At 47.4% G+C, this 15,063-nt stretch overlaps 1 protein-coding gene across 1 annotated transcript in view; it reads right to left on the bottom strand.

The window, feature by feature from the left end:
* Window positions 1–15,063, bottom strand: part of LOC115475504 (sialic acid-binding Ig-like lectin 13) — a 119,000-nt gene that overhangs the window by 49,624 nt on the left and 54,313 nt on the right. The window contains exon 2 of the mRNA XM_030211250.1: window positions 6,096–6,290. Within this exon, the coding sequence (XP_030067110.1) occupies window positions 6,096–6,138 (43 nt within the window). The 5' untranslated portion in view covers window positions 6,139–6,290. The remainder of the gene's footprint in view (window positions 1–6,095; window positions 6,291–15,063) is intronic.

Here is a 15,063-nt window from a genome sequence, read left to right as displayed (position 1 = left end):
GCACCGCCATACTGGGAAAGGACCAAGGGTCCATCAAGCCCAGCATCCTGTCTCCGACAGTGGCTAATCCAGGCTTCAAGAACCCGGCAAAACCCATTAAAAAATAAAAATTAAATCTTTAATAATGTTGAATGGACTTTTCCCTCAGGAATCTGTCCAAACCCCCTATAAATTCCGTAAGGCCAGCTGCTGTCACTACATTTTCCGGCAACGAGTTCCAGAGTCTAACTACACGCTGAGTAAAGAAAAACTTTCTCCTATTTGTTTTAAATCTACCATATTCTAGCTTCATCTTGAGTCCCCTGGTTTTGTTGTTGTTTGAAAGTGTAAACAAATGCTTCACATCTGTCCGCTCTATTCCACTCATTATCTTGTAGACTTCTATCATATCACCCCTCAGCCGCCTTTTCTCCAAGCTGAAGAGCCCTAACCTTCTCAGCCTTTCCTCATAGAGAAGTTGTTCTATTCCCTTTATCATTTTCGTCACACTTCTCTGCACCTTCTCTAATTCCTTTATATCTTTTTTGAGATGTGGCGACCAGAATTGGACACAATATTCTAGGTGCGGTCACACCATGGAGCGATACAACGGCATTATAATGTCCTCATGTTTGTTTTCCATCCCTTTCCTAATACTCAACATTCTGTGCGCTTTCTTAGCCGCCGCAGCACACTGTGCAGAAGTTTTTAATGTCTTATCAACGATGACTCCCAGATCCCTTTCTAGGTCTGTGACTTCTAATGCAGAACCTTGCATGACATAGCTGTAATTTGGGTTCCTTTTACCCACATGCATCACTTTGCACTTGTCAACATTGAACTTCATCTGCCACTTGCACGCCCAATCTCCCAGGTCCAGGCCCAGGCCCTGCTTAGAAGCCGGGCCCAGGGAATTTTGTCCCCTGCCCCCCATCAACCCTGTTTGCACTCTGTACAGCTGCATCCCTCACATTTTCTTTGGTATGGTGCAGGGGCGTAGCCAGACCTCGCAGTAGGAGGGAACCAGAGCCCAAGGTGGGGGGGGGGCACATTTTAGTCTGCTGCCCAGCCGCCACCCCCTGCCACCTCACCACTCCACCCACTACCCTGCTGCTCCATACCCACTGCTGCAGCAAATACCTTGGCTGGAGGGGGTCCCCAACCCTTGCCAGCTGAAGCCTTGTCCAGCGCCGGTCTCCAGCGCCACTGCATTGCCTGCCCTGCTCTCTCTTCCTCCTCACGTCCTGCACACTCCTTTAAGTGAAACTGAGCATGCTCAATTTCACTAAAAGGAGCGTGCAGGACGTAAGGGGCAAGTAGTGCCGTGCACCACAGCCAGAGGAAGAAGCAGAAAGGCGCGTGGTAGAGCCACATGTAGATGTCTGAACTCATGGTTTCTACCACATGCAAAATAGCACAGAATGCAGCAAGTTAATCAACTGCAAATTTTAGATGTGGCAAATCTGCAGCAAAAATGGGGGGGGGGGGGGGAGCATACCGGATTCATGCGCACAAGGCTTTGTAGTAAGCAAGGCTTCTTGTGTACAAATCTGAATCAAAACTGAAAGTGTCAATGAATAAGCACATTGGCACCTGTTCTTCAGCACCTAAATATGAGCTTTTCTAAAACTGTGTGAACTTGAAATTTTTGACAGACATTATAATCTCTTTGTATTGCTCCATGGTGCGACAGCACCTGAAATATTGTGTTCAATTCTGGTCACAGCATCTCAAAAAAGTATAGTGGAATTAGAAAAGGTGCAGACAAGGGGGGCAAAAATGATAAAGGGGATGGAACGACTTCCCTATCAGGAAAGGAGGCTAAAGCGGCTAGTGCTCTTCAGCTTGGAGAAAAGGCGGCTGAGGGGAGATATGATAGAGGTCTACAAAATAATGAGTGGAGTTGAACGGGTAGATGTGAAGCGTCTATTTACGCTTTCCAAAAATACTAGGACTAGGGGGCATGTGAATAAGCTACAATGTAGTAAATTTAAAGCGAATCGGAGAAAATGTTTCTTCACTCAACGTATAATTGGGCTCTGGAATTTGTTGCCAGAGAATATGGTAAAGGCGATTAGCTTAGCGGGTTAAAAAAAAGGTCTGCACAGCTTCCTAAAACAAAAGTCCATAGACCATTATTAAATTAACTTGGGGAACATCCACTGCTTATTTCTGGGATAAGCAGCATAAAATGTATTGAACATTATATCTGCAAAATCTTCTATGGTACGCTGGACCCTCATGGCAAATTCCTCACATTGTGCATGTGTCAGAAGTGGGTGGCGTACTCTGCATTGTAAGGAATACCTAAAGTAGATTAAGCATACATTTTAATACAACTGTGTTTTCCGTGCAAGTTAACTCCCATGCAGAAGTCCTCTCTGAGTTGCTTTCAACCATCGGTAACCCTTTGGTTAAGTCCACGGTTGCTTTCTGCATGACCCTCCCCCCCCCCCCCCCCACACACACACACAGTCTGCACATGTGCCACATCATACCAAATGAAACAAACAAAATATTTACCAACCCACTCAGTGCTATATTCAGTGTGTAGTGATTAATAGTTTGTGTTTAAAATCTTGACAATAAGATTATCTAATCTGACACATCCTTCTCAGGTGAGGATCAGTTTTGAAAATCCATAATCCCCTGATTTTCACAGGAGCAAGCCTTTCTAGCTCTCTCCTAGAGATGCCCATCCATGAAAGAGAAGTGTTTGTATCTGATCTAATGGGGGCCAATGCGGAAAGCAGCACATTAGAACTGCAGACCATGTGCGAGGTTCCTGCCAAAAAATTGCCGCAAGTTCAGTAATCAATGGGTATGCAAATTACTGCCACATTACAATCACGGCAGCAATCTGCAGCTCATTGCCAAATTTCACCCTTCCTGTCAGTGCCCGAGCTGCAATTGGGTAGACTGGCCCTGCCCAGTGCATTCCAGGAGATGCCATTTTGGAGATGAAGGCCCTGGAGGCAGGAACGAATAGGTATCACTTTGGCTGTCAAGGTAATAGGGTCGGGGGGGGGGGGGGGCTTGGAAAAATATATAAGGAATAAGAAAACAAATCTGTAAAAATATAAAAACATGAAACCACTACCTTTACTCATCCACACACAATCCAAAAAAAACCACATATCCTCAGACATTCATCCAACTGCAATACATTACATTCATATACATTAAACAATGCCTGTGCCAAATGTTTTATGTAGGCAAGACCAAATGCATAGTGAAGACACGAATAATTCAATGCAGGAATAATAGTAGAAATATTGTTTCTATGCCTCTAGTAGGACACTGGAACACATTTAATTACTCCTTTGATGGCCTCAAGCTTTTTGCATACAAGGTTTTTAAGAACTAATGGAGAAGAGATGACATTGATAACTGGATGTTGAGAGAAGAACAGAGAATCCCTTGCACCTCTGGCATGAATACTGAATTAGACCTTTTTGATAGTTTTTACTTTTTATTTTTATTTCTTCTTTTAACTTTTTTTTAATCTTCATGTCCACTTATCTTTATTATTTAATTTCATAGCCATCTCAACCATGCTATTTTATGCTGACACACGGTCAGTACTGACGTCATTTTATGTATTATTTATGTTCAGAAGAATCTGCAATACAACGGAGAACTTGAATGCCCCACGGAAGAACACAAGTGCAAGTAAAAGTGGGATGTTTGACCATGGAAAAACAAATCCTGCTTACGATATCAGACTTGTTCACAAGCTGCGTTTAATCAAAGGTCTTTTTAAAGACCATTTTGTCTGCAGACCATTATATCATTGGTCATCCTTAGCACAGATCAGCTGTTCTTTTAGGTGTCTAAGACTCCTGATGCAGGCCTGACGGCCGAAACACAACAGTTGTGTCGAGTCTTTTTTAACAAATAAATAAGCATTTCCAAGATCATTGTCTCCAGGATTTGTTTTTCCGTGGTCAAACATCCCACTTTTACTTGCACATGTATTATTTATGCAAATCTATTTAAATATAGACCTACAATGATGTGTTTCCTTTTCTACATTACATTGTGGTGCCATCCAGACATTATACTGTCTTTTTGTAAATCTATGTTTCCTTTTTTCATCTCATCTCGAGCAATAACCAAGCATATTTTTCTTTTTCACAAATTTGGCACCATTTTTACAACTGCCTTTTTTCTGGTCCGCCTTATGTACCACATTTCATTAAGTTTTACCTTCTCACATACTGTTTTTATATATGTATCACCTGCACTCCCAGTTTTTCATACATCTTTATTATATATCAGGCAATTTTCACCCATAAATGTAATTTTTTATGTCGGCAAGTATGTACCGGTTTTAAAGCAATAACCGTTTATTTTTTAAACGTTTTTTTGTTTTTAACTAGTTTTATTGTTGTCCACCAATTTTTTATTTCCCATATTTTTATATACTTATTTATATTCATTCTTTATTTTGGGGTTTTTTTTATAATAAATCTTATCCTAGCCATAAGTTGATAAAGGTGTATTTCTGTTCCCAGTAGCTGGCACAGTGGTTGTTTGATGTTACTCCTGTTCATACTTATCTGCATTTTGGCACCATACATAGCACTGTAGTTTCTCTTTTGGTTTTGGGTCAGTATTTTATGTTATTATGCCTCTTTTTTTTTAATCTCATTTTTATTCCATTTAGATGTTCATGACTTTTATACAGATGCTGTTTTAATTCATGCCTTCTTAATAAGTAAATATGTTTTACCTCCGTTGATCACTCATTTATTTGTCACACACACATTTTTAGATGCAGTCCATTGCTCATTATTATATAATAAATTATTATATATATATATATATATATATATATATATATATATATATATATATATATATATATATATTCATATTTTTATATATTTACAGATTTGTGTTCTTATTCCTTTTAATTTTTATCATTTTGGGTTTAAATTGTATAAATGATTTCACTTCAATATGCGACTTCTCTTTTGATATGATCTTTTATGTTTCATTTGTATACAGTGTTTTCTTGTGATCCCTGAAGCTGGCGGGTTTGTCCGCCATCTCAGATCTCGTTTGTGGTGCCTCAATAAAAAGCCTCTTTGATTCATTACTCCAGTGGAAGTCATTGTCTATGGTGTTCTTTGGACTTTCGCAGAGGGTGACTCCTGTTCTTTCCTTTGTCTTTGGGGTGCCACAGGGGAATTTGTTTTTAATATTGCAGGGGGAGGGGGTGCAGGTAGGGAAGCAGGTCAGATAATTTCGACAAATGGTGCAGGAGTGGGGTCATTGCCGACCATGGGAGCTCTATGCCAGCCTCAGACCTGGAGATATACTTCTGGCATTGAACCCCTGCAGTTTACATCAGCGCACAGTTCTGCATGTTGTGGGTAGCTTAATCAGCTATTTAGCATGCGTTTGAATATGCTGTGCACTGTATACTGCAGCAGCACAGAAGCCTTTTCAGCATACAGTGGCCATTAAGGAGCAGGTAAACCGCTTTCTGCAGTGGCCCCTAATTGTTTGTCCCCTGATCCAGGACAAAGGAGATAGAAGTTTGGGTTTTTTTCCTTTTTCTGTATCAATGGGAAGAAGCCTCTATTACACATTTCTGACCAGTACAGCAACTCCTTATTGGGTAGATATTCAAAGGGTCCTTCATGCTTAAACTCTGATCAGCGGGCCATTCCCAGATATTCAGCAGTACTTAACTGCACTGTGTTAATCAATATCCAGTGTGATTGTCATGACACTGTCCAGTTAGTTCCAGGGCAGTCTGGGGGGTCGAGTGAAGGAGGAGCAGTTATGCAGGCACCGGTGCTATTCCTAGTGCCCACATAGCAAACCAGGAAAGTTGGACCGCACAAAAGGCTGTCCTAACTTTGTCCAGTGAGCTATGAGTACTGAATGGCACTCGCATAATTCTGGGTCCGCAGAAGACTCGGCCCAGCATTGAATATCCAGGTCACATTCAGCCTGTAGCTAGCAATGACTTAAAATTTGCAGACTGCCCTGGGCTGAATATTGCCTGCTGTATTTATTACTATCAATTCCACTGTGTATCTTACCCTTATATTGCAACAGTGTGTCTGCCTCTGATATAGCAGGAAGTGTCTTACACTTACCTTCCCACATCACAGCCAACAGAAGAAGCCCTGCTGTCTTCATGCTTGCTGATGAATTGATTTTCAATGTGGGTGAAACTCTTAGGAGAACCCAACAGTCAGCATAACCGTCTCTCAGTTTCAAGACCAATCACAGGAGTTCAGTCGTTCAGGGCTTGTATATAATATTTGTGCATGGATGTGGACAAAAATGTTCTAGAGGAACAGAATAAAAGGTGAGGAAATCAGCTGCCCTTTGTTTATGCAATGAGTTCTCTTTCTCCCTCTCTCTCTTTTCCCTTCCATTTCTCTTTTTCTCTTTACTTTCTCCTCCCTAATTTTCATTCTCCTACTTCCTTTTTTCTTCTCATTTTTCCATTGCTGTCTCTTGAATTCTTAGAGCCCCATTTCACACAGAACATAGAGATCGGAACTGAAACCTACTAATTTTCAGTGATATGTTAGAAAAGCCTCTGCTAATAAGGAGCATTATCAAAAATATCTGCAGTAGTGTACACGTATTTGCTGACACTCCAAGCGGGAGCAGCCATTTTACAAACAAACATGTTGAAAAAATGAATGGTACAAACCCAGCAGCTTCCCTGTGGAAGTGACAGTTTTGCAATTTCCATGTGTAGTTGCTCCATTTTACAAACCTACATTTGTGTCACCAGTGAAGCAGTGAGGCCCAATTCTAGCTTGGTTTCATTTTGGAGTTGCAAATAAATTATATAGGATTAAAGAGAATCACTTTCTTAATCCCTCATGTAAACTGCTGACTGAAACAAGCACAGTTTTATACGCTGTGCAAGCCTTTGAGCTGGTGTAAAGCTCAATGTGGAAAATTTTCCCATACATGTGTAGATTTAGTTCCAAACCACGCCCACACCATGGTACCTTGAAATCTCTGCATGGATGGGTCTCCACGTGTGAATAGCAGCTTTCTGCAATTGGGATTTGTATATGGGATTTGTATATGCTATATACCAGTGGCATAGCCAGAAAGCAATTTTTGGATAGGCCAGCAGATGGAATGGGTTGGCATGAGACATTTCCTCTCTACACAACAATACCCCTGCTCCCTGCCCCCCATCAAACTTATAAAATGAATAACATATCGGGGGGGGGGGGGGATTCCTAAGCCCCACCAGCTAAAACATCCTCAACTCCAACCCCCTGGCTGACAAAATATAGTGGCAGTCAGTGGCCATGCTCCTAGTCACTGACGCTGGCAACCCATACATGTTCAGTTCTCTTACATGAGCTGAGCATGTGTGAGAACTAAGCATGCACTGGGCACCAGCATCAGCAGCTAGGGGCATTGCCACTGACTGCCACCGTGTTTTAACAGTCAGGGGGCTTTGAACCAAGGATCTCTTCAGTTGGCAGGGCTTTGGGGGATCCCCGTCAACCACACCAGTGGTGCTTTTGCTGAGCAACAAGTGGACAGTCCTGCCTAAGGAAGCCGGATCTGGAAACTCCGGGGCTCTGGGCCTATCAATGAGACGGCACAGGGATAGCGGGCAAAAGGGAGTTAGCCCTGCCCTAGTTAGGGCCGCTTACAGGACAAAGCATGGAAAGGTTACTCCAGGCCTTGGTTGAAGGCCAGCAGCAACAGCAGGAGATCCTGCAAAAACAGCAGCAGCAACAATTTACACAAGCACATTACGAGAAGCGGCAGCAGCAACAGCAGCAGCAACAACAGGTGCAGCAGAAAGTGTTGCAGAAACTCATAGAGCTACAACAGGGCTCTCAGGCCTAAGCAGGGATAACTGCATGGGCGTAGTTTGACAGTTTCATTGGGGGGGGGGGCAAAGGATGGGGCGGGGCATATTAGCGTATTCATTTCCTATATATATATATATATATATATATATATATATATATATGAATATATATATATGAATATGCTAATATGGAGGAATGAAGGAAGGGAGAAAGAACTGGCTTTTTTGGGAATAACCATAATGAATATGTATGAGATATCTCATACATATATATTATGGTTATTCCCAAAAAATCCAGCTCTTTCTCCCTTCCTTCCTTTCCTTCTTTCCTCCTTACCCAGCACTCCCTCTTCCTCTCTAGTAGTATTTCCCCACCCTCTTTCCCATACCATGCCAGTTTAGACCTTAGAAACAGTAGCGTAGCTGGGGGGGAGGGCGCAGGGGGAGCGGTCACTCCCCTAAACAGATTTTAGGAGAAATGGCGCCTGTGCGCCAGATGCTGCCAGTAACTTTCCCTGCCACCTTCCACCAACGTAGTCTAGTTGCATCTTCTCTTCCTGTCTCTTCTGCTCGCTGTCTTCGTCTGCGTTGTCATTTTTATTGCCTGAGAAGCGTTCTCCCTCGGCACCGGCGATTCACAGTCAACCTTCAGCCAGCTTCGGGCTTCTCCTCAGGCGGGTCCCACTCCCACCTCTGCGGAATACAGGAAGTTGCATTAGAGTAGGCGGGAATCCGGGACGCGCCTGAGGAGAGGCCCCGAAGCTGGCTGAATCGCCAGTGCCAAGGGAGAACGCTTCTCAGGCAATAAAAATTACAACAGCGACAGCAGGCAGAAAAGACAGAGGGAGAAAGAGCTGCCGAAGAAGGTTTAACAGACGAGTGGAAGTGAGCTGCATATGGCCAAGAAGATTTCAGTGATGATATCCTGTTTCCTGATGGGTTCATCTTAACTCTTGTAATCTGCCTTTGGTAAGCCTGGTGATATAAAGATGATAGAATATTTTGAAGTTAAATGGAAGTAATTAAGCTTGCCTTTCACTGTGGCACATAGAATCACATTTTCATGTCATCTCATTTGTAGGAATTTACATTTTAGATATACAAATGGATTATTCTATTTTTAGGCATGTTTCAGGGACAAGTGGTTTTATAGGTCAAAATAAAAATAAATATTTTTTATGCAGATCTCTTTTGTTTAAACATAACTAAATGGGCTATAAGCCCCTAATGCCAGGGCCGGTCTTACCAAGTGCGGGGCCCTATGCAGACCAATCTGATGGGGCCCCATCCTAGCCCCACCCCCACCCTAGCTCCGCCCCACCCTAGCTCCAGGGCCGGCCACCCCTCCATCTGAGCTCCAGGGCAGCCACCCCTCCCTCCGAGCTCCCAGGCCATGCCCAGGGCTCCCCAGCTCCAGGGCTGGGCTCCCCAGCTCCCTCCCTCTCTCCCAGCTCCAAGGCCTCCCGGCCTCCCACCCAGCTCCAAGGCCGGTTTCTCTCTCTCTCTCTCTCTCCCTCCCTCCCACCAGCTCCAAGGCCCCCCTCCCAGCTCCAAGGCCCCCCTCCCACCCAGCTCCAAGGCCGGCCGATCTCTCTCTCTCTCTCTCCCTCCCTCCCACCTGCCCACCAGCTCCAAGGCCCCCCTCCCTCCCCGCTCCAAGGCCTGTCTCTCTCTCTCTCTCCCTCCCACTCACCAGCTCCAAGGCCCCCCACCCAGCTCCCACCCAGCTCCAAGGCCCCACTCCCACCCAGCTCCAAGGCCCGCCCCCCTCTGAATGTTAAAAGTTACCTCGTCGTCGACGTCGGGTTACAGCGGCCGGCAGGTAGCAGGCTGCAGCAGCAGTGAAAAGTGTGCGAGCTGCTGGGCAGCGTTTCAGGAGCCTTCCTTTCCCTCACTCAGCTCTGGTCCCGCCCTCGAAGGGGGGCCGAGGGAGGCCTCCGAGGAGCCTATGGTCATTGGCCGTCAACGGTTAACCACGTCTGAGAGGACTCAACGCCTTCGGGGCGGCCTTTGCCTGTATTGCGGTGAGGCCGGTCACTTCGTCAGCACTTGCCCCGCACGGCTGGGAAACGCCACTCCCAAGGCGCCATGAGGGGAGGGGTCTTGGGGCACTCAAATCCCCTACCAGACAATTTGATTACTCTCCCGGTGACCCTGCGGTGGCAGGAGACGGTGGTTCACACCCGAGCTTTGTTGGATTCTGGGGCAGGGGGAAATTTTATTAGTCAGGAACTCCTGCGGCAGATGGGATGGCCTATACTGCCCTATCGGCCCGCCTTGCAAGTGACGTCCATCCAGGGAACGGCGTTACCCCAGCCTATCACCGAGGTGACCCCATTTTTGGGGCTCCAGGTGGGGGAAGACCACCGTGAGGAGGCTCAATTTCTGATTCTGCCCCGTACCATTCATCCCGTGGTGCTGGGTCTGCCCTGGTTACGGCATCATACCCCTGTAATAGATTGGACTCTAGGCAAGATTTAAGCCTGGGGTGGTGCCTGCGCCGAGACCTGTTTGAGGGGTCGGGAGTCCAGCTGCCCCGCGGTGGTGGCCACTCCTAGAACCGTGCCAGTCTGTCAAGCTGCTCTGCCAGAAGAGTACCGGGACCTCGCTGATGTGTTCAATCCCGTGGAAGCGGACGTGCTACCCCCACATCGGTCCTTTGATTGCGCTATTAATTTGATGACCGGCGAGATGCCACCGTGGGGCCAACTCTATACGCTATCCCGAGAGGAATCGAAGGTCATGCGAGCCTACATCCGGGAGAATCTCCAGAAGGGGTTCATTCGCCCCTCCACGTCCCCTGCCGGGGCAGGATTCTTTTTTGTGACCAAGAAGGATGGCTCCTTGAGGCCCTGTATCGACTACCAGGGTCTAAATGCCATCACTGTGAAGGACCGATATCCTCTGCCCCTTATCCCGGAGTTGTTCGATCGGCTGTAGGGGGCCCAGATCTTTACCAAGTTGGACCTCCGTGGGGCCTACAACTTGGTCCGTATCCGGCAGGGGGACGAATGGAAACCTGTGTTCAACACGCATGAGGGGCACTTTGAATACCGGGTGATGCCCTTCGGCCTGTGCAACACTCCAGCGGTGTTCCAGAGGTTCATGAACTTCGCCCTTGAAGACCTGCTCTATTCTACTGTAATTGTATACCTGGATGACATCTTGATTTTCTCTAAAGATCCCCAGGAGCATGTGGCCCACGTTCGGACCGTCCTCCAGCGCTTGCGGCAGTATCGTCTGTTTGCCAAACTCAGCAAATGCTCTTTCCACCAGCAGACTCTGCCTTTTTTAGAACATATTCTCTTACCTGGGGGTCTGCGGATGGATCCAGACAAACTCCGCACTATCCGGGAGTGGCCCCAACCCCAAGGCCTGAAGGCGCTGCAACGGTTCCTGGGGTTCACTAATTACTACCGTCAATTTATTCCCCACTATTCTCAATTGACGGCTCCGTTCACAGCGCTCACTAAGAAGCATGCGAATGTTAAGAACTGGCTGGCCGAAGTGCACACGGCGTTCAGTCAGTTGAAGAAAGCGTTTGAGTCCGCTCCCATCCTTCAGGCCCCAGATCCAGACAAACCTTTTGTGGTAGAGATGGACGCCTCTGCTTTGGGCGCCGGGGCAGTCCTCTCTCAAGTTAACGCCAAGGGCCGGCGCCAACCCTGCTTCTTCTTCTCCCGAAAGTTTTGCCCAGCGGAGCGCAACTATACCGTAGGGGATAGGGAACTGCTAGCCCTGAAGTTAGCTCTGCAAGAGTGGAGACATCTGCTGGAAGGGGCGAAGCATCGATTTACAGTGATTACGGATCACAAGAATCTTTTGTATCTGCAGGAGGCACAGAGGATGAACCCGCGGCAGGCCCGCTGGTTGTTGTTCTTCGCCAGGTTCCGGTTTCAACTAGTGTTCCGGTCGGCTGCGCAAAATACCCCTGCGGACTCCCTCTCCAGAGCTTTCGAAGTTCCAGAGGACCTCGAGGAACCTCATCCTATGTTGGATCCAGCCTGCCTCTGTGCGGCCCCCGGGCGAGGTCACCCCTACGCGGGAATTTGTGCATCTGCAGAACCGGGAAAAGGTGATGCACTGGGGACACTCGTCTGCATTGGCTGGACACTTCGGGTTTCAAAAAACCCTCCGTCTGATCACTCGATAGTACCGATGTCCTCGTATGAACCAGGACATCCTTCAGTTTGTCACGACCTGCCCCACTTGCGCCCAGACCAAGTCTGTTGTTGGGCACCCTTGGGGGAATCTGCAGCCCTTGCCCATTCCTGCAGCCCCCCTGGGAAGAATTGTCCATGGACTTCATTACGGATCTTCCCCGCTCCCAGGGGCACACAGTGATTTGGGTGGTGGTGGATCGGTTCTCCCGCATGGCACACTTTGTTCCCCTGCCAGGGCTTCCGTTGGCAGCACTGCTAGCCCAGCACTTCATCCAGCACATCTTCCGGCTCCATGGGCTACCAGTCAGGATCATCAGCGACCGGGGAGCCCAATTTACTTCGCGATTCTGGAGAGCCCTGTGTTCCGCCCTGGGGGTCGTCACCCATTTCTCCTCTGCCTACCATCCACAAACCAACGGGATGGTCGAGCGGATTAACCAGACGCTAAAGGGATTCTTGTGGGCTTTTGTCAATAGGCAGCAAGACAACTGGGCATCTCCTCTCCCTTGGGCCGAGTTCGCCTATAACAACAGTGAACACTCTGCTTCCGGGCAATCTCCGTTCTTTATTGTATACGGACAACATCCGCGGCTTCCTCCGCCCATTCCCTCTGACTCAGCTACACCCCTGGTTACTCAAACCCTTGCTGACCTGCGAGAAGTCTGGAACATGGTCCGAGAACAACTACAGAAAGCAGCCGCCAGGTATAAGTCGTTCGCTGACCGGCACCGGCGCCCTGCTCCGGTCCTTCAGCCGGGGCAAAAGGTATGGCTGAGTACTAAATACCTGAGGCTCCGGGTGCCTTCTTGGAGGCTGGGGCTGCGGTTCATCGGGCCATTCATGATCCAGTCTCGGATCGGAGCTGTGACCTACCGCCTGCGGTTACCTAAAAATCTATGAATACATAATGCTTTCCACGTTTCGCTGCTGAAGGTCTTCCGGGGGTCTAAGTGGCATCCGCAGGGCAAAGAGTCAGTTGTTCCAGAGGCCGACCCGGATCCTGAGTACGAAGTTGAAGAAATCTTAGACTCCAAGAGGCGCCGAGGAAAGCTGCTCTACTTGTTGTCATGGAAGCATTTTGGTCCCGAGGACAACTCTTGGGAACCGGCCACCAATGTACATGCCCCAGAGTTGGTCCAGGCCTTCCATGATCGCTATCCTCAGAAACCAGGACCCAGAAGGAAGGGGGCATCTGGGGAGGATACTGTCACATCCTTCGCTCCCTCAGGCTGCTCCTCTGCGGGAAGCAAGGGCCGGGAGGAAAGATCCGCAGCCAGAGAGGACTTACCCGACGGTTCCCCGGATGGCCGCCTATCCCGAGTACAGTCAGGGCCGAGCCGGTATTCCTTGCGGCAATGGCCGGCCTTTCTAGAACCGCGGCCAAGAGCCAGGACCCGTCACAGTGATAGCCGCCCTGTCCGCGGCCGGGCCCGTAGGCCAGCGATCGCGGCTTCCAGGCTCTCAGTCGCCGGCTACGGAGTCCGCGCTTGCACTAGCAGGGAAGATGGCGCTGAGACGCGATGGCCGGCGTCTTCTCCATTTCCGGGCACGGGAACCCGAAGCTCCGCCTCAGAGGCACAAGAATGGGATGCCGGCACTGTTGCCCTGCCTGGGAAGCCGGACGGAACCAACCAGAGGGATTCCTTCAGTAACCGAGTTCCGATTGGCTGCCCATGTCGGCTGGGGCTGGGCGGTTGATTGCTGACAGTATTTTAGGAGCAGGGCTGGAACAAGACATTGCTTCAGGTTCTGTTTCCCGAGGCCAGTCTTCGTGTGCTCCTGTTCTCTGTGCGTTCCCTAGTTTTCCTGGTTTGACCTTTGGACTGTTACTGAACAACCCTGATAGCTGCCTGCCCTGACTTGTTGCCTGTTTTTGGACGACTCTGATAGCCGCCTTTCTTGACCTGCTGCCTGTTCCTGGACTTCTCTGTCTTTCCACCGGCTCTCCCCGCTCCCGGTTCCAGTGCTGGGTCAGTCCGTCAACCCCGCGGTTCCGGAAGTCCCGTTGGCCGCCTGCAGCTGGGGGCTCAACCCCCGGTGAACAGCGGTTGCCGCGGGTGAAGACTTGGGATTGCACAGCTGTCCTCTGAGGTCCTTCGGGGCCTTGCGGGACCTAAGGGCTCACCTTCTTCCCAGACAAGACAATTAGCCTATATACCCAACTGGGCATTTAAAAGTTTGTCCTTTAATGATACCACATATTCAAAAATCATTGCAAAAGTAAACAACAACTTCTACAGAGCACATCCAAAATTTAAATTTTATTTCCTTATTTCCATCTTCCAAAATTCCAGACAGCAGATGTACAGATCAGGAGGATCCAAAGCACTCCAAAACAAGTAAATCAGAAACAACACAGTTTATACCTAATTGTTCCACCACCCTTAGGATTCTTCACCTTTGGGTTTAAAAAGCAAACGTGTATGTAAGGTCTGGATAAACAAATTAAAACAAAGTTTAAAGCAAATGCCCATATGTAATACATGGTAGTAATAATGAAACAATGATGGAATATTCACATAGCAGTCAGACAGAGCCAACATTTATTTTCCACTGAACATAATTAACTTTGTATAAACTTGGTGGCTAATAGCATGCTGAACTGGACAATGTTGGCACCTTTAGACTTACTCGACTTCTGCATGAAGGTAGCTCTGCCTCATTATTCAATATCTGTCTTTTAAATAATAATAATAATAATAATAATAATAATAATAATGTACCTCTGCAATCCACAAAACAAAAGGAGCAAGTTCCCACATGCCATCTTTTTCTTTTGATGTAAGCACAGGAAAAAAAAAGATTTAAAATGCTCCCAGGTTTCAACCTAATTCATGTTTAATGTGGGGATGTGAGTTCACACTAGGACTGGTTGAAAAATCTCCCTTCTGGAACTGGATCACTTGGGAGCTCTATACATAGCTATTTGATAGTGGGGACATAAAACGAAAGATCAGTGCGAAACAGATGTACAGAAGGAAAGAAAGAAGGCAAGAGAAGAAATGGAAAGGCCAGCCTAGAAAAGAATTTGTAAGGCTGACTCATGGAACATGGAAAAAAAGACTGGGACCAGCCATTCCCAAACAACAACGGTAGAAA

The sequence above is a fragment of the Microcaecilia unicolor genome, chromosome 8 (assembly GCF_901765095.1).
Source record: "Microcaecilia unicolor chromosome 8, aMicUni1.1, whole genome shotgun sequence".
Lineage (NCBI taxonomy): Eukaryota > Metazoa > Chordata > Amphibia > Gymnophiona > Siphonopidae > Microcaecilia > Microcaecilia unicolor.
The sequence above is the reverse complement of the archived record's forward strand: the minus strand, read 5'-3'. Positions and strand labels throughout refer to the sequence as shown.